The sequence below is a fragment of the Gracilinanus agilis genome, chromosome 5 (assembly GCF_016433145.1).
Source record: "Gracilinanus agilis isolate LMUSP501 chromosome 5, AgileGrace, whole genome shotgun sequence".
NCBI lineage: Eukaryota > Metazoa > Chordata > Mammalia > Didelphimorphia > Didelphidae > Gracilinanus > Gracilinanus agilis.
The window spans coordinates 135,990,057-136,013,015 of NC_058134.1; the positions used below are offsets into that span (position 1 = coordinate 135,990,057).

Sequence of the window (22,959 nt, forward strand, 5' to 3'; positions counted from 1 at the left end):
TGTGGTAGACACACTTAAGAAAACTGAACAGCAGAAATCCTCTCTGGGCAGCTAATTTCAGGGAAAATCAGTTTCTTACGGTTCCTCTGATTTTTATATTGAGAAATTAGTTCATAATGACTATTCATAAAGACAAAAAAATTTATAAGAATGTTGACCTTCATACAAATTAATAATTAATACTGTCTAATTCTCAAATTAAAAGCTCCCTCAGAAACTCTAATCTTCTATAAATATCACAAGTCCTACCAATTTCTAGGGGAGGAGAAAAGAGGTGAAAAATAAAGAGGGAGGAGAGAAGAAGATATGGAAGAGCTTTGTCTATGCCAAATCCACAGACACTTAAAAGTACTTACTTTGTACAGAATAATGTGTTAGACTAAAGGAAGTAAAAGGTTGTGGTCCTGCCTTCATGAAACTTCCAATCCAGTAAGAATGCATGACATATATACATAACTATGATATATCATGTGTGTATAAGGAATGTACAATCAAAGTAATTTATGAAACACAAAGGTCATTCAAGCCTGACAGATCTGGGAAGGAGTTCATGAAGAGAGTAATAATTAAATAGTCTCTATTTGTACCAGAGAGGTGGCACAATGAGTAGAGTGTTGGGCTGGGAGTCAGGAAGACATGAATTTAAATCCCTTGCTAGCTGTATGAATCTGGGCAAATCACTTAGCCTCAGTTTCCTCAACTGCAAAATGAAGATAATAACACCCATCTCCCATGGTTAATGGAAGAATCAAATGAGATAATAATTGTAGGTACTTAGCACAGTGCCTAATATATAGTTGATACTACATAAATGTTAGCTACTTTTACTTATTACCAAAGAGATCAACATCTACTCTGCCACTTATAGTCTTAGAGAATTTCCTGGAGTATAAAGCAACTTTCCCAGGCTTTACATCCAAATATGTATTAGAAAGAAGGCTGAAACCCAAGTATTCCTGACTCCAAGTCCTGTTCTCTATCCTTATTATACCATGCTGGCCCTCTCTATTTTCATTCTTTCTCTAATTTCATTGGTGAGGTTAATTTTTCAAGAATTCATTACTTTAAAAGGGATATTTACCAAGATACCTAAGAGTGCTGAATTGTGTGTGGAGGTAAAAAAATCGTTTTGCAAATCATAAAGCATTATATCAATGTAATTAGCATTTAAAACATGATCATAATCTATCTCTGCTGAAAGTTAGCTTTCATACCAAAGAGGAGTTAAAATTAATTCTACAATGAATTAATTTCTTAAATTCAGTTTTCTGAAAGTGAATTCCTTAAAAGTAAATTCTAAGACCACTCAAAGATTTTTAAGCCTAGGCAACTGCCAAAATATTTAAGGCAAGCTGATAATGCAGCCAATCAGTTCTATGGAACACCAAACATAGCATCATTGGTTGCTAATGATACTAACCCAGCTGCCCCTAAAATTTCCACCTGAGCTTTCTTTACCAATATTAATTATTATACAGTGTAGTATAGAAAATGGCTATCTCTAATTTTGTAGACTTTATGTTTTAGTGCCTATAATTCCTACTGAATTGATGGCATTTTCAACATTAGATGTGTATCCTAGGAAAATTTAATATTCATTCAAGATTAGCGAACACAAAATTTAGTTAAAATCTATAAAATATGAATAGTAAATTACAAAAGATTAAATTATAATTAGCTATAAATAAGATTATAAAAGATGATTAGGAGGTTGAAGCAGTAGCATACTTACATAGAATAACCACTACAAGAAGCATATCCTTCAGCTGTCATCCCATAAATATCTTGACGAGAGAGGTCAACATCATACTGTAGAAGAAGACTCACTATACCAGTGGGTTCACCACCAACAGCAAGCATAAGGGCTGTTCTGAAATAAGAAATATAACATCACTTTTAGCATTTTTAAATAATTCTGTATAGAAAAACAAAAACAAAATTTGTCTTCTCTTTCTTTTCCTCTTCTTTTCTTTTTTTTCCTCCCTCTTTATTTGGAGAAAATAGAAAGAGTACTAGCAAATGAGCAAGATCTAAAGCTGGTGGAGAAAGCAGGATGAAGAAATTAACATTGGTGATTTGTTGCCCAAAGAAAACTGTTCACATCATGGAAGAAGGAAAAAATTACATTCAAGGTGCCCAACCACCTTATTTAAGTTTAACAAAATTACCTCTGAAACTTATCTGCAGCATTCACATCTGCTCCTTTCTTCAGAAGAATGGCCACCATTTCTGGATTATTTTCAGTAATAGCAAGTAAAAGTGGTGTGTGCCCATCCTGCCAAATCATGGAAAAACAGTTCATGAGAAATGGCATGATGCCATAAAGCCTCCACAGAAGTTTGAATCAAATGTCACTCTAATGGATTGGGTCTGACAAGGGATGATGGTCCCCTCTTAATGGTCCCCTGCAATGCAATCAGACACTTTCTAATTCAGCTAACAGTTTGCTTGGCCATAGCAGAGAAAAGACATTCAGAACTGGGAAGGGAGGTTCATTCAAGATCAGGTAATCATTCTGCAGAGCACAACTTCCTGAGTCTCACTGTGAAAATGTTCCAGAATCTCAGAGAGGGGTGCTAGAGTATCTTGGCCATAAGACAAAGTTGACGAGGAGAGAGAGGGGAGAGAGATTCTAAAGCTCAGAACACAAGCCCTAGAAGACCCTCAGGGACCTCCAAGAGTCTAGAATAGCACAAGATCTCAATATCCTAGTGAAGCTGCTGCTGAGTGGAAGGAGCAAGGTAGGATTAGACAGGGGAGAAGCTTGCCTGGGATGTGAGAGAGAGAGAGAGAAGTATGTACTGTCTAATAGCTTTCTATTTTCCTAGTTAATTATTCCCACTAACTAATTAATCATTCTCCATTTCTTCATGATGAAGGAGTTCGTGCATTATCCATACCTTGCAAATTTTGATGCCCCGGATAAAAGCCTTTGCTGTTCTACCTTAGCTATAATTCTAGCTTTACTAGAGAAACATAAACCATAGCAAGTGCTACCACATTGGAGAGAGAAAATACATGTGTCCATTGTTCAGAGATCAGCCTGAATGAGGAGAAGCTCTTCACCAAAAGGTTAGGCATAAGGTGACAAAATGATTGGCCACAGATACCAACAAACACAAGAATGAAATATAGTAAAAGTGGACTAGAGTTGTACTTTCTTTTGGTGGAAGGAGGTGGCTTAAATCAGAGATCTTTTGAATTATGAGAGGAGGCTGACATTATATATCCTTAAAATTAAGATACGTGGGCTTTGTATATGTAAAACCAATAGAAAAATAATTTTTAAAGATAATTTTAGTCCTGGACACTAATTTTTTTAAGTGACACATAAAACTGTTTTCTCTATAACTTTTACTCTTGCAAAGGTGCCTAGATGCCTGGGAAGTTAAGGAAATTGCCCAAGATCACCAGCCAGTATTTATTCCAAATGAGAATTTAAACCTATCTCCTCCTGGCTAGAAGACCAACTCACTATCTTGTAGGTAATGCTCCTTCTATGATTTCACAATCTAGTAATTTATAATTAATGTTTTATTTGGCATAGGTCTCAGAATAATTCTCAAGTTCTAGCTATATTTGCTGTTTGGAAATCAGGTTTAAAATCCGATTTTAATAGGCAAAAAGACTTAAGAATAAATGAAAGTTAAAATAATTATTTAAATATAAGGTTTCCATTTTTTGGTATTCTATTGTCCTCAAATACTATAGGTAGAGAACACAATCAAGCAGTTCAAGAATTAGTATAAGAAAAGTTTCTCTAAATGAATGAATTCAATATGTATAATAAACACTTTATAAAGATTACTGACAGAAGCTAACAGTTGGTAATTAATACCATTATATTTTATTTAACAGAAGAGTTATGTTGTATAGTAGATAGAGCCCAATATTTGGAATGAGAGAATCAGGATTCATATTTTGCTGTTTCTTACTAGCTGTGTAACCTTAGGCAAGTTCTCTGATCTTCACTTTTCTCATGTTATATGAGAGAAATAGACGAATTTTCCCATAAGGTCTAATCTGCCTCTAAATCAATGTAACAATATGATTTAAAAGTAAGGATTTTTTTTTAAAAAAAGGATTCACAATCTTTTTTTTTTCCCCCTAATGAAAGGTACCTTATTTTGTGCTTCGGTGTTGGCTTTGTGTTCAAGTAGTTTAATCACTAATGATACATTATGCCCACAAACAGCATAGTGAAGTGCAGTATTTTTGTTGATATCCACAATATTGGGTTCTGCTTTATTTTCTAGAAGAATAGTTGCACATTCTTCATGTTGGGATTGTACTGCCTGTCAATACAACATGAAGAGACCGTGAGTCCTGAAACTTAATTTTGTATTCTAAAGATTTAAAGTTTTAATCTAAATAGGTGCCATTTCATAGCTGAACATGTCATACATACCTTAATCAAAGGAGATCTATTTTCATTATCACGGATATTTAATTTGCATTTTCTCTCCACCAAGAGGGACACAACATCTGGATATCCATTAGCACAAGCCAGGTGCAAAGGTGTCCTATAATAAAATAACATAATTCAAAGTTACAAAACAGAATTCATATTTGATCATTTCATACTACATACAAAAGATCAAAATTGTGAAAATGCTACTAGAGCACTTTTAATGTAAATATTTTTTGTTTATACTTTGTAAGAATTTTTAAACATTTGTTATGGAGCAATTTACTGTCATTGCTAAAATTTACATTTACTCTTGGTAGTTATTATTACATAACAATCTCTATACAATTGAAATAAAATTCTGGTCTGCTCTGTATAAAAAAAACTTTAGACATTTGAGCTTTTATTTTTTTACTCTTATTTGTGATAGAGATGGCATATATGTGTGTTACATTCCTTGACATGTAGGTGGAACTAGCTATTTTTTTTCCACAAAAGGTAAAGATTTGATTGGCCCAAGAGCCTTGGACTTGCGCATTTGACTTAGATTTCCTAGTTTAAGGTTTATTAAGCCCAACTCATAAAGAGAAAGTGCCCTTCACTCTTTTAAGTGAAGTCCCATTGCCCAGTAAGTCAATACACCCATACCACTTAATGAAGTTTTATCTACCTGAATCAAGGTTATATTCTTGCTGAATATCTTTTCTATTCTTTCGTTAAGTAAACTTTTAAAAATTTCTCCCCTCCCCTCCTTTTGAAAGTCTGATCTTCTATTCTCTTCTTTATGCCACAAGTTCTTGCAGTCCAATCCTTGGAATTTGGTCTATGTATAAGTGAACTTTCACCTTTACCTTGCCTGGACACCATACCACTCTAGCTTCAAACCTCCACTACCACATGTATCTTTGGCCAACTCCCCTCTCTCTCATTTTGAGTACTAGCTTCCCTCTATGTGTTGTCTTCCCCCATGTGAATTGAAATTCCTAGAGAATAGAACCTGTCTTTCTTACACAATGAGCACCAGTAAAATCAAAGTCCAGTTTTAAAAAATAAAACAATAAAATATATACTCCCAGCTCTTGGCACAGCTTCTGATATATAGTAAGAACTTAATAAACACTTTTAAAAATTCATTCATTCGTTTCTATTATGCTGAATATTCTCTGACTTTTTTTCATTTCATTCTAATCTTGAGTATGAAACTGGCATGTAAAAGGTCAAGAAATTTTGTGAACAGGTGTCTGTACACAAAAGGCAAGCCTAAAACCACTTCAATTATTTTGAGTTCCTTGTTGTTAATCTATTCTTGAATGAATCCTTGCTGGCATTCCCTTAGTTCTCACTGCTTCCTTTTTGATTTTTTTTTATAAGCCACCTCTTTGAATGATATCTCCTTTTTCATCAAAAAGTCTATAGTTGGGAGACAAGATGGTGGAGTAGAAAGCAGGGAAGCTTAAAACCACCATGAGAATCCTCTCCAATCAATCTTAAACTAGCACCACAAAATGAAGATAGGAGTGAAAGAATCAAAAAGGAGACAGAGGCAACTTTTATCTAGAGAAGAACTTGAAAGGAAGGCAAAGAAAATCTAGGGCAGGGGAATCAGAAGGGAACAGACAGCAGGAGGCCTATTAAAAACACTAGAAGGGGCAGCTAGTGGTTCAGTGGATTGAGAGCCAAGTCTAGAGATAGGAGGTCCTATGTTCAAATCTGGCCTCAGACACTTCCTAGCTGTGTGACTCTAGGCCAGTGATTCCCAAAGTGGGTGCCACCACCCCCCTGGTGGGTGCTGCAGCGATCCAGGGGGGCGGTGATGGCTATAGGTGCATTTATCTTTCCTATTAATTGCTATTAAATTTTTTAATTAATTTCCAGGGGTGCTAAGTAATATTTTTTTCTGGAAAGGGGGCAGTAAGCCAAAAAAGTTTGGGAACCACTGCTCTAGGCAAACAATTTAATCCCCATTGCCTAACCCTTACCACACTTCTGCCTTAGAACCAATTCTAATACAACCATATTGATTCTAAGATGGAAGGTAAGGGTTTAAAAAATAAAACAATAGAAAGCATAGGAATAAATTGATCATTCCTTAAAATGATAAGTAGCATCTACCTAAAGCCTTCAACAAGCATCATCTGCAATTGAGACAAGTTAAAAGTCTTCCCCATAAAATCAAAAGTAAAGCAATGATGCACATTATCATCACTATTATTTAATATTGTAGTAGAAATGCTAGCTTTAGCAATAAGGAAAGAAAAAGAAATTGAAGGAATTAAAGTGGGCAATCAGGAAACTAAACTCTCACCCTTTGCAGTACACCTGAGCCAAGTCTTTAGAGGTTTAAGAAGTAGAAATTAAAAAGTATATTCCAACATTGGGGTGGGGAGAATTAGCTAATATCAAGACAAGCTGGTTGAAATACAGATTGCAAGGGAAGGGAACTGTTAAAATTTTAAAACAGTTTATTATTGTTTTGTCATAACAATCGAAGATAATAATTTGACTACTGACCAAATCAATATTGATCTTAAAGATGTTAGAAAACTTTTCTTCAAATATGATTGTCCTTTTCCATAATAATATAAGAATATACCCCCAAGAGACACATGGCTAGGGAGGAGCAGGGAAGTGATGGTTGAGGAGTCTATGGGTCCCCAAAACTGAATTGGGAATATTAAAGAGATCAGGCCAATATGGCAAAGAAATATACAAAGCCTGCCAAACACTCTCCAAAAGGCCACAGAAGAACGAATGCAAATACTGTAGCAGCACCACAAACAGAAGAAGTGGTAGAGCAGTGTTCTGGCCCAGAACAAAATGAAGAGAGAGTAAGAAATTCTCATTTATATTATATTATATGAGAAGTGAAATCCAAAATTTTTAAATCCCAGGACTATTATAGACAAATTCCAGGTCTCTCAAACCAAGGAGAAAATACTACAGTAGCTAGAAACACACACACACACACACACACACAATTCAAATATTTTGGAACCACAATCGGGATTACACAGGACCTAGCAGCTTCTATTATTAAAGTATCTAAAGGCATGGAATATGATATTCCATAAGTCAAAGGATCTAGGTCTACAACTGAAGATGATCTACCTAGCAAAATTGGGCATAATACTCCAGGGGAAGAAATGAATATTTAACGAAATAAAGAAATTCCAGTCATTCCTGAGGAAACCACCAGAGCTAAAGAATAATTCAATCATTAGATTTGATCTTCAGAAGAAGCATAAAAAGTAAACTGAAAACACTCAAAGTAATCAGTGGGGCTAAACTAAAAGTATAGTAAGAGATAACCAAAAATAATATATTGAAAATAAACAAGGGGAAAATGGGGTTAAACTGATTATATTCTGCATGAGAAAGTGATGACTGTAATATTTAAGATACTTGATACAAGAGATATTAAGATACTTAAAATATTTTAAGGTAATTAAGAGAAACAGTGGAGTTAACTGATAACATTACTAGTAAGAAGATAACTAAGATGCTTAAGATATTTATGATATTTGAAGTACCTAAAGTACTTATGATATTTAAAGTTGTGTATATATTTAAGAACTTTATCATTATCATGACAATGAATAGGAACATACATAGAAAACAGGGAATAAGCTGAATATGATGGGATGGTTTAAAAAATCAAAGGATAAGAAAGAGGAATACACTGGGAAAAGAGAAAAGAATACAAAATTGGAGGCAATTCTCTCACATGAGGAAGCATCAAGAATCAGTATAGTGGAAGGGAGGGGTGAAGCCAAAGATTAAACCCTACTTTTGGCACAAAGTGAGAGTAACAACCACACCAAACTAGGTAAGAAATCTATCTTACAATAAACTGGGAAAAAATCTTTGTAGCAAATATCTCTGACAAAGTCTTTATTTCCCCAATACATAGAAAACTGCGTCAATTATAAGAATACAAAGCACTCTCCAAATGACAAGTAGTCAAAGGATATGAATGAGCAATTCTTTGATTAAGATATTAAAACTATCTTTAGCCATATGAAAAAGTGCTCCAAGTCACTATTAGAGAAATGTAAATTAAAACAACTCTGACCTCATACACATTAAGATAGCTAACATGTCACAAAAGGAAAATGATATATGTTAAAGAGGATTGGGAAAATTGGGACACCAATATGCTGTTGGTAGAGCTATGAACTGATACAACTATTCTGAAGAATAATTTGGAACCATGCTCAAAGGGCTATAACTGTGCATAGCTTTTGACTCAGCAAAAACACTACTAGGATTGTATCCCAAAGAGATTAAAGATATGGGGGGAAATCTGCCTGTAAAAATATTTAACATATAATGATCAGTTGTGACTATTATTGACTTGACTATTATTAACAAGGCAGGGTTCCAGGACAACTTGCAAGAGATTCATTGTAAAAAAAAAAAAAAAAAAAAGAAAGAAAAGAATATCTACCATCATAGAAGGAATAGACTGAGTCCAAATGCAAATTGAAACATACCATTTTACTTTATTTCCTCCATGAACTTTTCTCTAGTGTAGGCAATTCATGTCTTCCACAACATGACAAGCATGAGAAAACATATTGTATAATAATAGCTGTATAACCTATATCATATTTCCTGCCCCTTGAGGGAGGAGGAAGAGAACATAGATGCAAAATGTCAGAAAGCAAATATCAAAAAAATTGTATTGACATTTAATTTGGAAAAAATAAAAATGTATTTTAAAAAAAGAATATGCTCCCAAGATCTATGCACTTTGCCCAGTTTATCTCATTTGTTCATAGTAGCTCACATTTATGCAATGCTTTGAGTTTTACAATGAATTATCCTCATATCAACCCTGGAGTCCTCAAGCTAGTAATGTGAGCTCCATTACTAAATAAAATAAGGAAATTGAGGTTCTGAGACTTACTCAACATGACTCACAAAGACTGTGGCAGAGACATACCTCCACACCTGGTCTTTGGCTTCCCTATCATTTGCTTTTATTACAAACAGATCTGCTGAAATTATTTTTTGAATTAAATTTTTATGTAGGCTTTTTTTTTTTTTTATTGCTAACTATACTGCCAAAGAAGGTCTTCTAAACTGGCCTTTTTAGTGCTACCCAGTATAACAAGTTTGTACATGTTAAAAACTATAGCCCTTCTAAAAACTTTGAATATTTTCTGACATCCTAAAACCTGCTTCTTCACATGGTAGCTTGTATTTTTTCACAATAGATTCTACACCTATAGTTAATTTCCCTTGTTTCCCAGATTGCTTATTTAAAAGGCTGGATTAGCTCCCAAATAGCTAAGCAAAGTATCTTTGCAGAAGCTTTCAGACAAACTGAGTCCACTGGGCTGTGAGCTGGATAGGTTTTGTAGAATCGCATAACAACATCTTGTAATCCTGGCAAACCCGACATCGTATAGCCAAGGCGGTAACTGCCAGCAGGAAAACTTAGTGCTCAGATTGGCCGGGTCTGGACCTTCATCCTGAAAGATGGAAAAAGCTGCTCCAAGTTTCCTTTCAGTCTTCCTGAGGGTAGCCAAGGCGAGTTAAGGATGGCAGGATTGGGGCGCCACGGGGAGGGGAAGCTCCTGCCCTCTACTAGAACGTGAGTCACAGGGAAAATGTGGCAAAGAGCTACTGAATTTCGAAAAAAAAAAAAATGGATACATATTGGCATACCTTCCACTATCGCTGAAACAAAATGTATCCATCTTGGAAAACTAGATAATTCTCAGCTTCTTCGGACTTCTCTGACCTAGGTGTTGGGAAACTTTAGGTGAGAAGCAGTCCAATATAATCGCTAATAAGGACAGTATCTGGACCTTTTATTTCCTTGCTGTTGGGAACTTCCAAGTAAGGGGACTCCCTCAACTGACGCAGGTTGGCACCTCAGCAATTTATAGTCTTTCAAAAATTGCCTCTTAAAGCACTGAGAAGCTGGAACTCCACAGGCAGTGGGTAACAGAGATAGGACTCGAACTCTGATCTTCAGGGTTTCAAGACCAGTTGACTCTCCACCAAACCCCACTGTTTCTCTTAAAATTTATAGAGAGCTTGAATTTTTGCAAAGTATTTCACTTATTATTTCAGGTTTTTTTAATGTTACATTTATTTCATTTGAATATCACACACAATAGGATACTAAAGAGAAGTGCTCAGATTTATACCTAGGTGCCCTCTGTGCCCTGTTAGGGGTGGAGAATATTTGGGTTGTTAGTCTCATTCCCTTCCTCCGCCCTTCCCTCCACAACCACTTCAGCCATTCCTTCAGCTTCTTTGCGTCACCTGTGTTCCTTATCTCGCTTGTTCAGGTCATGTTTCTTGAGTACGTGCCGCTGCACCTTCGCCAGGTCCCCAACAGAGGCAGCTCTATGAAGCTTGCCCAGGTCCCTAAACCAGAAGCGATACCCCGGGGCATTTGAGGAAGTTAGGATGGAGCTGCTACTCCCTGTATCCCTGATGTCTTTGTTGTTGCTGCTGCTCTCACTTGGGTCTAGAGAAGGGCAAGACGACTGTGCCTTCTTTTTCATGGACCGGAAAAACTTTTTCATGATGCCGGAAAAAGGTCCTGAATCTCTTTGTACTCCCTCTCGACCCTTTTCCTCCCTCAAGATAACGGAGAAGCTTTCAGACAAATTGAATCTACTGTGAGGGAGCCGGGCAGGATTTGTAGAATCGTATAACGTCTTCTTGTAACCCTAGCAACCCCGATGGAGGTCATTGTATCCCTGAGAAGGTAACCGCCAGCTGGGAGACTTGGTGCTCAGATCAGCCCTCTCTAGACCTTCGTCCCGAAGCTAGAGCTGGTTAAAATAGAAAAGCTGCTCCAAGCTTCCTTTTATTCTCCCTAAAGGGAGGTAGGGTGAATTAGGAATGGAAGGGATGGAGCTTGTGCCCTCTACTAGAACTGGAGTGAATCACAAGGAAAATGTGGCAAAGAGCTCCTGAGTTTGCCAAAAGACAAATACTTTAACTGCAAACTCTGCCCAGGGCCAAACTTGTTGGTAAAATTCTTATTTTCCTTCTTATTCTTGATGATGGTCCTGGCCTCAGTGTCATTTCTGATCGACTCATTATCCCAGGTTACTCTCATCTGGATGTGCTGCTCTGGTTTGGCAATGTCTTTTCTAAAATATATCAGCCAGAATTGGATACAATATACTATATGTCTGATATGTGTGTTTATGTATCTATACACACATACATACATGATGCATTAAAAGGTACATTAATTGTATGTTATATTTGTATATAAACATACACATGCACACATACATAGAAAAAGATTAACATATGATCTTTGACTTGATTTTTTTTTTATTTTTATTTTTAGAAAAATTTTCCATGGTTACATAATTCATGTTTTTACTTTCCCCTTCAGCCCCTCAAACTCCTCCCACACCACCCCACCCCCAGCTAACACACATTTCCACTGGTTTTAACCCTCTCATCAGTCAAGACTTATTTACATATTATTGATAGTTGCATTGGTGTGGTCTTTTCCGGTCTACATCCCCAATCATGTCCACATCAACCCAAGTGTTCAAGCAGTTGCTTTTCTTCTGTGTTTCCTCTCCTGTAGTTCTTCCTCTGAATGTGGGTAGTGTTCTTTTCCATAAGTCCCTCAGAATTGTCCTGGATCATTGCATTGCTGCTAGTACAAAAGTCCATTACATTCCATTTTACCACAGTGTATCAGTCTCTGTGTACAATGTTCTTCTGGCTCTGCTCCTTTCACTCTGCAAAAATTCCTGGAGGTCTTTCCAGTTCACATAGATTTCCTCCAGTTTATTATTCCTTTGAGCACAATAATATTCCATCACCAACATTACCACAATTTGTTCAGCCATTCCCCAAATGAAGGGCATACCCTCGCTTTCCAGTTTTTTGCCACCACAAAGAGCGCAGCTATAAGTATTTTCATACAAGTCTGTTTATCTATAATCTCTTTGGGGTACTAACCCAGCAATGGTATGGTTGGATCAAAGAGTAGGCATTCTTTTATCTTTGGGCATCATTCCAAAATGCAAGCCAGAATTGTTGGATCAGTTCACAACTCCACCAGAAGCACATTAATGTCCCAATTTTGCCACATCCCCTCCAACATTCATTACTCTCCCCTTATATCATTTTAGCCAATCTGCTAGGTGAGAAGTGATACCTCAGAATTGTTTTGATTTGCATTTCTCTAATTATTAGAGATTTAGAACACTTTCTCATGTGCTTATTGATACTTTTGAATTCTTTATCTGAAAATTGCCTATTCATGTCCCTTGCCCATTTATCAATTGGGGAATGGCTTAATTTTTTATACAATTGATTTAGCTCCTTATATATTTGAGTAATTAGACCTCTGTCAGAATTTTTTGTTATAAAGATGTTTTCCCAGTTTGTTGTTTCCCTTCTGATTTTGGTTGCATTGTTTTTGTTTGTAAAAAAAACTTTTTAATTTAATATAATCAAATTATTTATTTTACATTTTGTAATTTTTTTCTAACTCTTGCTTGGTTTTAAAATCTTTCCTTTTCCAGAGATCTGACAAGTATACTATTCTGTGTTCACTTAATTTACTTAGTTTCCTTTTTTGTATTCAAGTATTTCACCCATTCTGAATTTATCTTGGTGTAGGGTGTGAGATGTTGATCTAAACCTAATCTCTCCCATATTGTTTTCCAATTTTCCCAGCAGTTTTTGTCAAATAGTGGATTTTTGTCCCAAAAGTTGGGCTCTTTGGGTTTATTATACATTATTTTGCTGATATCACTTAGCCCAAGTCTATTCCACTGATCCTCCCTTCTGTCTCTTAGCCAGTACCATACTGTTTTGATGACTGCTGCTTTATAGTATAGCTTAATATCTAGTACTGCTAGGCCACCTTCCTTCATGTTTTTTTTTTCATTATTTCCCTTGATATTCTTGATCTTTTGTTCTTACAAATGAACTTTGTTTTTTCTAATACAGTAAAAAAGTTTTTTGGTAGTTTGATAGGTATGGCACTAAATAAGTAAATTAATTTGGGTAGAATGGTCATTTTTAGTCTGTTAGCTCATATCTTCTTTTCTTCTAGGGATACAAATTGATTGAACTTGTTGGGTCCCTTAAAGAAAATAATTTTTTTTCTCCTCCCCTCATTCTCTTAATTACCTTACATTGATTCTCTTGAGTTCTGGGTTTGGGCATCAAACTCTCTGTTTAAGTCCATTTTTTTTCTTGATGAATGTTTGGAAGTCCTCAATTTTATTGAATAACCATACTTTCCCCTGCAATAATATAGTTAGTTTTGCTGGATAGTTGATTCTTGGTTGTAGACCCAGTTTTCTTGCTTTCCAGAATATTGTATTCCATGCCTTCCAATCCTTCAATGTAGATGCAGCCAGATCTTGTGTTATCCTAATATCTGAATGACTTCTTTTTAGCAGCTTGTAATATTTTTCCTTGGTCTGGTAGTTTTTGAATTTGGCTATAATATTCCTGGAAGTTGTCAGTTGTGGATTAAATGTAGGAGGTGATCTGTGGATTCTTTCAATTTCCACTTTTCCCTCGTTTGAGAATTTCAGGGCAATTTTCTTTGATAATTTCTTACAAGATGCTATCTCAACTTTTTCTTTTATCATGATGTTCTGGTAAACCAATAATTCTTAAGTTGTCTCTTCTAGTTTTGTTCTCCAGCTCTTTGGCTGAATCAATGAGGTGTTTCATATTCTCAAATTTTTCATTTTTTAAATTTTGTTTAATATATTCTTGCTGCCTTGTGAAGTCATTTGCTTCTAGTTGTTGAGTTCTGTTTTTTAAAGACTGAATTTCATCCCTGGCTTTTTGGTCACCCTTCTCCTTCTGGTCTGAATTTCTTTGTAGATCATCTTTTGCCTTCTTTGCTTCATTTTCAAGCTGGCCAATTCTAGCTTTTAAGACTTTATTTTCTTCTTTTAGTTCATGTATTTCCCTTTTCAAATTGTCTTCAGCCTCTCTTGATTGCTTTTTGAGTTTCTGAAGTTGAATTTTGAGATCTTCAAAAGCCTGTGTCCAGTTTGCTGGAACTACTTCCTCTTCTATTTCTATTTCATTTGCTCTCTTTTCACTTCCTTGAAAGAAGCTGTCAATTTTCATTTCTTTTCTCTTTTTCTGTTGCTTACTCATATTTTTTCCTTTTCTGTTCTACTAGTTTTAGCAGATGTATTTGATGATCTTTGATGAAAGATCTTCCCCCAAGTGGCAAAGGAGTTTTGTATATACTTTCTCTGCCCTCTGAAGACTTCTTGTCAGTCCAATTGATGGGATTAATCCTGATTGGATTACTGGAACCCTACCTTGAGGCTAAAACCTAGAGAGGAGGGAAAAACAACCAACCAACCAACCAAAAAACTAACAAACAAACAAACAAAAAAAAACTTGGGGGGACAAGAAGGAGCATTTTCACTGAGCTGAGCTGTCCAGCAGTGGGGTCCCCCTGCACTATGTTTGTGTTCAATCTGGTTTTCTTTCCTCTTGAAGCCCTTCATTCTCTATCTTGATATGAGGAAGCCAAGCTGTCTGTGGTCTGGGGTTTGGCTCTCTCTAAGCCACCATTTTATGGGCATTTTTGCTTCATTTCTCTGGTTTTCTCCTCCAGTCACCTTTCCAATGCCTGTGTTCAACTCCCCCAGTCTGGCACCAGCAAGGCTTTCTCTCCCAACTGGTGAGCCCAGCGGCCCTGAGATTTTTGGAGACTTTGCTCAGCACATGGGGGAGGCGTCCTTGGGATTCCCCTTCTATGCCCTCAGACCAACAGTTCAAGAACTGAAGCCTTTTTCTTGGCGTACCTCTTTAGTTGTGCTGCAGTAGGGTTCCCCTGGCTCTGTCCTGTTATTAGATTTGGTCTTTTTTCTTCTCAAAACGCATTGTTTTCTATCTAGGTGTGTAAGGGTGCGGAGGTTTTAAGAATCACTCTGTCTAAGCCACCATCTTCCTGGAAAAAAAATCTAATCTTTGACTTGAAAGAAGCATCACACTATGGAAGTAATCCTGCATCCCAGAAGGATTGTGGCAGTGGAACAAAAGTTCCACTGGGTGTATGACCAAGCTGAAAGATTTGGTTTTGGAAAGAGTATGGTCTTGGCAGTTGGTTGTGTTTGCCGCTTAAGGGTCAGTCTAGCAAAATATGATCCTGGTAATGTATATTATCTGGGAACCAGACTACTTAAGTTGGTGTAATTAAATGCTGATAGTTCCAAGGAGGCCACTGAATTTTTTTTTTTTTTTTTTAGAAAACAAGATGGAAATATACATTAAGAGCTCTAAAACTATTAATGCTTCTTATCCTTGGGATCCCATTACTAGGATTACATCCTGAGGGCATTATTGAGAGGGCAAAAGATATGTATGTATGAAAATATCAATGGAAACTTTGTTTATAATAACACAAGTGCAATGATTAGGGAAAATAGCAGAATAAATTGTGATAATTGAATGTAATGGATTGAATTATATCATTAGAAATAACAAATATTGGAAATATAAAGAAATTTAAGGGAAATATATGAAGATATGAAAAACAAGAAAAGAAAATAATATATATTACATTTTTTAAGAAACCCACAAAATAAAAAATATCTAATTAAAACAAATTCAAAAGACATTTCAGGAGTAGATGTTTATATTAGCACACATATATAATTCAAATATTTTAAACAAATTCTAAACAGTATGGAGTTTGTAGCTTTGCATACAAATTTTACATTTATTTTTAAAATGTTTTTATTGTTATTGATGGTTACTGAGTGTATTTTAAAAATAGTAAAGTTGCTTTCAATTAAAAAAACAAGTTACATATTATGAACTTTCCCTTCAACAATTAGGAAGAGTAAAAAGAGATTCTTTGCCCTCCCTAGCAGCAGAAATAGTGGCCACAATTAGAGTATATTACATAAGAACTTATATTTTCTCTAAAAAAAAAAAAAAGAGAGAGAGAATGGGCAAAGAAGTAACAAAACTATCTGTTTGCAGACAATAAAATATGTGGAAAATCCTAGAAATTCATCTAAGAAGTTAGTTGAAACTATCAATAAATTTAGCAAAGTAGCAGGATATACAGTAAACATATTAGTATTTTTATATATTACTAACAAAGTCCTGCAAGAAGATATGGAGCATATACTCCATTAAAAAAAACACACACAGATAGAATAAAATACCTTGAGTATACCTGCCAAAACAAATCCAGGAACTACAGGAACATTGTGATGGAATTCTACTGCACCATAAGAAACAATGAGCAGCTGGGTAGCTCAGTGGTTTGAGTGTCAGGCCTAGAGACAGGAGGTCCTAGGTTCAAATCTGGCCTCAGACACTTCCCCACTGTGTGACCCTGGGCAAGTCACTTGACCTCCATTGCCCACCCTTACCACTCTTCCACCTAGGAGCCAATACAAAGAAGTTAAGGGTTTAAAAAAAAAGAAACAATGAGCATAATAATTTAAAAAAAAAAAAAAGAAAAATCTTTGAAAGAACTAGAGGAGAAAATGAACAGCGTAGAATCAGGAGAATGCTCTACACAACCACAGAATTAATGCTGGAAGAATAAAAGGTGAACATTAACTCCACAAAGTGAACAGAAAAGTGAAACATGAAAGACAATTTGTATGTACATGTTGATCTCTATGGCTATATCCTCTGAAGTGGGCAGAGGTTCGAGAAGAGGCAGGTTATTTGTGGATGGTATTTGTTATGTAGATATGAAAAAGATGAACATATATTTGTGATTTTTTGTGCACAATCCTTTTTTTCCCCTTTATATATGGAAATGCTTGCTAATGCCTGCTTTGTTTTTTTTTTAAATTTGGAATAAAAAATGTTGTTCCCCACCAATAAAAAGCATCATGACTACAAGGAGGGAAGTGATATTCAAAAAATGTCATATAAAAGTATGTGTTCACATTTATAGAACTAAATAGCTATATATATAACATTTTAAATGCTCTATATTAAATTTGTATGAATATTTTTGTATGTATAAATAACTATATCTGAGCAACAAAATATGATTTCTATTAATATAGGAGTATTACAGCCAAAAGGAGGGGATGGATAGATAGATAGATAGATAGATAGATAGATAGATAGATAGATAGATAGATATAGATATTTGACTTTTATTAATGAAGGTTACATCTATACAATTCCGGGTACGTAGTAGGTGCTTAAAGTTTGCAATTACTCAATCTCGCATTAGAATGTTTGCAGATCCCAGGATGAGGCGGGTCTGGTTGGCTGAGAGGTCAGCTCTCCTTCCTTCCCTGGGGCAGGCTCTCTCTCCCCCACACAAATCATTTCCAGACTATAAGGAAGGGGAGGAGAGAATCACAAGATCTGGATGGCCCCCACGGTACTCGTTTTCAGGGTGGGTGCTTTTGGCCTCTCGGCTAATGAAGGGGTGGAAGAGATTTATTCTCTACTCCTACGTGCTCATTCAATAGGAGTAAAAACTGAGTCTCAGAAAAGTTCTCAGCTCCTCACCGCAAAAGCAAACAACCAAGCAGGTCAGAAGGTGTGGTCCCATCTTTGCCCCGCCCGTAAGCGCGTCCCATTTCAGCGGGAGACTTGAAAGAACCTATAGCAAGAGAAGCAGCCTCTCTGGAGCTTAACCAACCCCCAATCGAGATTTGGAACCAACCCGCCTGCAGTATTCAGGCGTGGCACATGCGCACTCATTTCTGCGTGACTTTACAGTTGGGCCCTTGCATAGTGACCCGGAAGTCTTAAGAACGCATGCGTAGTTTAATCCCCTTGCCAGCGTTGCCAGGGCTACAGTTGTCTCCAGGCTTGGATTGGTTCTTACTGCTGGGCCCTCAGGGCCTAAGTCTTAGGCCTTCTCTTTGATTCTAGAGCTGAGGAGAGGGACTGGAGGAGGGCGGAGAGGCTCAGGGAGGGAGGACGCCCCCACGAGTCCTCCCAACTAGTTCTAGATTTCGACTAACTACAATGAAAAGGATTTTCGGCTTTAGCAGCAAAAGTCATTCTCAGTCTCGCTCTTCTGTCATCCCACGCAGAGACAGCGGGGTTGATGGAGCAGTCGCTGTCACAGGATACCGCCTCCAAGATAAGGAACTTGGGAAACTCCACAAAGCGGCTTCCATCGGAGACTTAGCAAAGGTGCAGCGGCTGCTGAGAAAGAACGACCCGAACGAACCGGATAAATTGAACCGGTAAGAGAAAGGGGTGAGGGGAGGGCCCGCTGGAGGAACCTAAGCCCATCTCTTCAGCTGGATCCCCGTGGGTCCCCTAATCCTGAGAAAGCTCTTCTCTGAGCACCTGGGACAGCGCAGAGCCTCAGTCAGGCTTTGCCTTCTGCAGATTGGATAAGCAAGTGACCAAAGCTGGTCTCTGCTTACCCTCTTGCCTGTCCATTCTGAACGAATGGGAAACGCCTTACTTTTAGCCAGGGTCCAAATTACTCATTCTCCACAGCAACAAGGAAGCAAACATCACTGTATCCTGCCCTGATATATGAAGTGTAACACTGTACAGGCAGGAAATGAATTGCTGCTTTTATTAAGCACCTACTCTATGTGCTAGGCATCTGAATACCCGCAACAGATAAAGGAAATGGAGGAAGGAGGGATGGCCCCTTCACCTTAGGAAGTGAGTGGAATGGAGTTAATCAGCAAGGGAGCCTGGGGAGAGTATGAAATGGGTGAAGAGAACCAGGAGACTGTAGTGTCACAAAACCTAGAGAGAAGGGAGTACCAAGGAGAAGAGAAATACAGTGTCAAAGGCTTCAGAAAGGTCTAGCTATATGAAGAGATCATTAGTAACTTTGGAGAAGTCAGGAGTCAGAATTTAGTGTTAACATCACAAGAGAGGCATGTATTGTGAATGGCCTCTCATGGCCTCTAGGCAGAAAGGGCAGGAGAAATGTGGGATGAGAGTGGGGATGGATATGTGAAGTGAAGATTTGGGGGGAACTGAGGGAGAAGGCTGTTTGTAGGCAAGCAGGGAGGTGGCCATTAGCCAAAGAGATTGAAGATAAAGGAAAAGAGGAAAGATAGAGGGGGCTAACTGTGGGAGGAGATAAGAAGGAATGGCATCACTTTTTTGTGGAAAGGCTTTTCCTTGGCAAGGAGGGGCCACTTCTTCATGTGAGATGGGTTAAGGAGGAGACAGTGGCAGAAGGCACTTGGATGACATAACAGGAGGGGGAAATGAGGATCTCAGGAAATAGCCTCAATTGTTTTCAGCTAAATATGAAGCAAAATTCTCAGCTGAGAAGGTGCTAGATGAAATAAGGGAGGCTTGAAGAGAAATGAAAAGGTTTGGAAGAGCTACTGTGCTAAGTAACATAGTGAATTAATTAGGAAGATATAAAATGATTGTCTCATGATTGTCAAAAAAAAAAAAAGATTGTCACATGATATATATCCTAAAGAGTATCATCATTTAGTTTTCTTTAAGTAATTATAATAAGACCTCCTATGCCATAAACAAATTCTAAATTCTTGAAAACAGGTTTTTGGTATTTTCAATTTAAATGAATATTTAGTATATGGTTTTCATAAGTTATAAAGACAGATAAAAAACAGGTATGAAATATGACTAAGGAGACTGGTTTTTCATGTGTAGTTTAAACAATTAGCTTCATTACTCTCTCAGTATATATATAGCCCAATTAATAACCAATTAAATACATATGTTAGATTTTCTCAGAGGATATGGACTAGATATATCCTTTCATTGGTATAGGGAACTCTCTCTGCAATTTAGAATCTTAGAAAATTGCTTAGATCAGTGAGAGGTTTAAGAGACTTGCCTCAACTAGTATATGTCAGCGGTTCGGCTTGAACCTTAGCAGTGTAAGTGTTAAATTTAATGGTTTGGCTAAATATATGAAAATTATAAATCTTTTATTTATAAAAGAGGTAGAAAGAGTGAAAGTACAAAAAGGTAGAAAAGACATTAACCTATCTAACCAAATATTGTTCCAGTGCTTGGCTCAGCCAGGACTTGTTAACCTTCAAACAGAGTTAAACTATCTCCAGAAGATAGGAAGGGAAAACCAGCTATCCACTCACCCAAGACAATGACTGGAGCTGATGGTGAATCCTGAGGCCAACTTTCTTCTTTAAGCCACCCTTTTTCTTGAAGCCAACTTCCTTCTTGGAGTGACTCTCTTCTTGGAGTTCACTCTCTATTAGCTTCCTTCATCAGACTGCCTGTTTTTATCGTGGTTTCCTGTCCCTGCCCCTTTTCATGGGGGCCAATTACAGTTTCCAAGTTGTCTGAGTATGTGAACTTTTGGATGCACACCTTTCTGAGTATGTTAACTCTTCTTTCACCTAGCATCAAGTAAGGCGTGAACTCACCAAGTGGTTTTCAAGCTTTTCCCACCTAGTTCAAGCGTGTTGATTCAAAGTTATTGCCAACCAAGGTGTTAACTCCAACTAGGCAAAGAGAACAAAGGATTCCCTTTTCACAAGTGTGAACTCAAAGAGAACCAAGTATTCCCTTTTACAGCAGGTCTTGCTAACTTCAAGGCTAACTCACTATCCACATATTAGCTCTTTTGAATTTTATTAAACAATATATACACTAGGATATTTAAACATGTTTTCCAGAAATTATTCATAGAGAAGTTAAGTTCCAAATGTATTTTTGAAGGATGTGTATGGTTTATTTTGTTTATTAAATATTGAAAATCTATGGAATCCTGCCTGGAAATTTGATGGTTCAAGTATGTAGTCTCTTATCCAAATTAAATTTCACATAGATTTTGATTTAGTGAAAATCTACAAATAATTATATGTATTCTTAGAAATAATAGAATCCTCTTCTGCAGTAAACTTGTCCAAAATGTTTCCCATTTCATTTCCAATATCAATCATTCATTAGATTTCAAAATTAGAAGTAATAGATTATATTGTGGGCTTTTCTTAGTATTTTTACTTGTCCTAAAAGCCAAGAATTAAGAGACCTGTCCCCAACTTTATATTTACAAAACAGAAGTAGGAGTGCCTGTAGGGAGCCATGCCTCTATATGATTTTTGGGGGTCCTGAGCAGCGTGGTGGCATAGGATGGTTAAAGCAGAAGAAAGAAAATGAGAACAACTAGACTAGTGGTTAGCCCATGCTGTTCCGAATTCTGCGGGCTTGGGAGTTTATTATATACTGATTTCAAGCAAAGAACACAAAAAGAGTCACTGTTGTAAGGGGGTAATAAATCACACATAATCCATTGAAGTCTAAAGAATAAAGGTGCAAAGACAAATGGTCAAATTTCAACCACCAACTTAGTAGGGAATAATTCTGGGAGAGGAAATACCCCATGGAGATGCTCACCAGTCAAATCCTGCATTTGCCCAAATGAAGTTCAGACTAAAGGAGCCAGTTCTAATCTGAATAAGCAATCTTATCTAAGTAACATTTGTTAGGATTCAGGTTTCTCAATTATCAAGGAAAGGAATCATTAACTCAGTAGATGCTGGTCTGCCACTTCAAAGCTCTCCAACAAGAATTCTAAGAAAGGTGGGGATCAAAGACTGAGTCAAAAGAGGAGCCTCAGATTTTTATCTTAGATGGCCCATTCTGTCTGTCCTGACATGCAGTGCAGAAAAATCATACACACAGTCTTACTTGTCGATGATTTTGTAATGGGATCCAGATAAAATATCTGTTACAGACTCTGTTTCTCTAAATGACTCCTAATAGCCTCTTGGAGGGATCAGGTTGATTTTGGATTAACCTACCTGCTGGTTCCAGAGCTTTTTGGGGCTCAGGTGACCAGGACCAAACACAAAGACTGCCTCAGTCTGGATTGGTCACTTAGGGAATCCAGATAACAGGCCCTAAATTTGATCCTATTTCTCCAATGGCATTTCTACATCCAGTGGCTCTCCACAAGTGCCTAAGTGAGAACAGCCTCCTGGGTTAAAGTAGCTGTGAGGTATTTACTGACCCACTGAAATGCCTAAAGTCAAAGGCTTTCTTGGTTGATTATCTTCATTGACCTTCTTCTGGTGGATATCCTGAGATTTGAAGATCATTAACTTTTGTCCTTGGGATATTATATCCCAAGGACAAAAGTTAATGATTATATATATATATATATATAGGCTCTGAGCCTAATTTGCATAGCAAAAATACAGGACTAATTAGCATAAACTCGGGGTCCATTAAGCAAATTTTTGTGGTTATTAAAATATTTTTATAAAAGGAACGATCATGGAAATGAGTATATTTAAAATATAAATGCTATCTAAAAACTAAAGAAAAAGTCTTATAACTAGTCAATATGACATTTATAAAAAATACTAAATAGTCTCTTCTCAACATTGAGATAATTTTAAATGTGTTGACCAAAGAAGGGACCCCTTGCCATTTGAGCCTAAATATAGCAGGTCAACTAGGTAATTATCCACTACATAGTTTTAAGATTAATTCTGTTGAATATGTAATTAGAGACACTTCCAGAATGAAGAACATTGAATTTGCAAACATCAACTCCCTATGAATTCATATAGAAAACTGTTACAGCCTCTCCTCTCCTCTCTACCTTTATAGTTATACTGTCTCCCAAAAATGCTCAGCAA

The 22,959-nt window shown here is 36.8% G+C and overlaps 1 protein-coding gene and 1 pseudogene across 1 annotated transcript in view; one reads left to right on the forward strand and one right to left on the reverse strand.

Moving 5' to 3' along the window:
• Positions 1 to 14: 14 nt before the first annotated feature.
• LOC123249957 lies at positions 15 to 18,088 on the reverse strand (annotated as a pseudogene).
• Positions 18,089 to 18,358: 270 nt separating this feature from the next.
• LOC123249958 (ankyrin repeat domain-containing protein 7-like) overlaps positions 18,359 to 22,959 on the forward strand; it is a 24,843-nt gene continuing 20,242 nt past the window's right edge. Inside the window, exon 1 of the mRNA XM_044679033.1 lies at positions 18,359 to 18,582. Coding sequence (XP_044534968.1) covers positions 18,359 to 18,582 — 224 coding nt within the window. The remainder of the gene's footprint in view (positions 18,583 to 22,959) is intronic.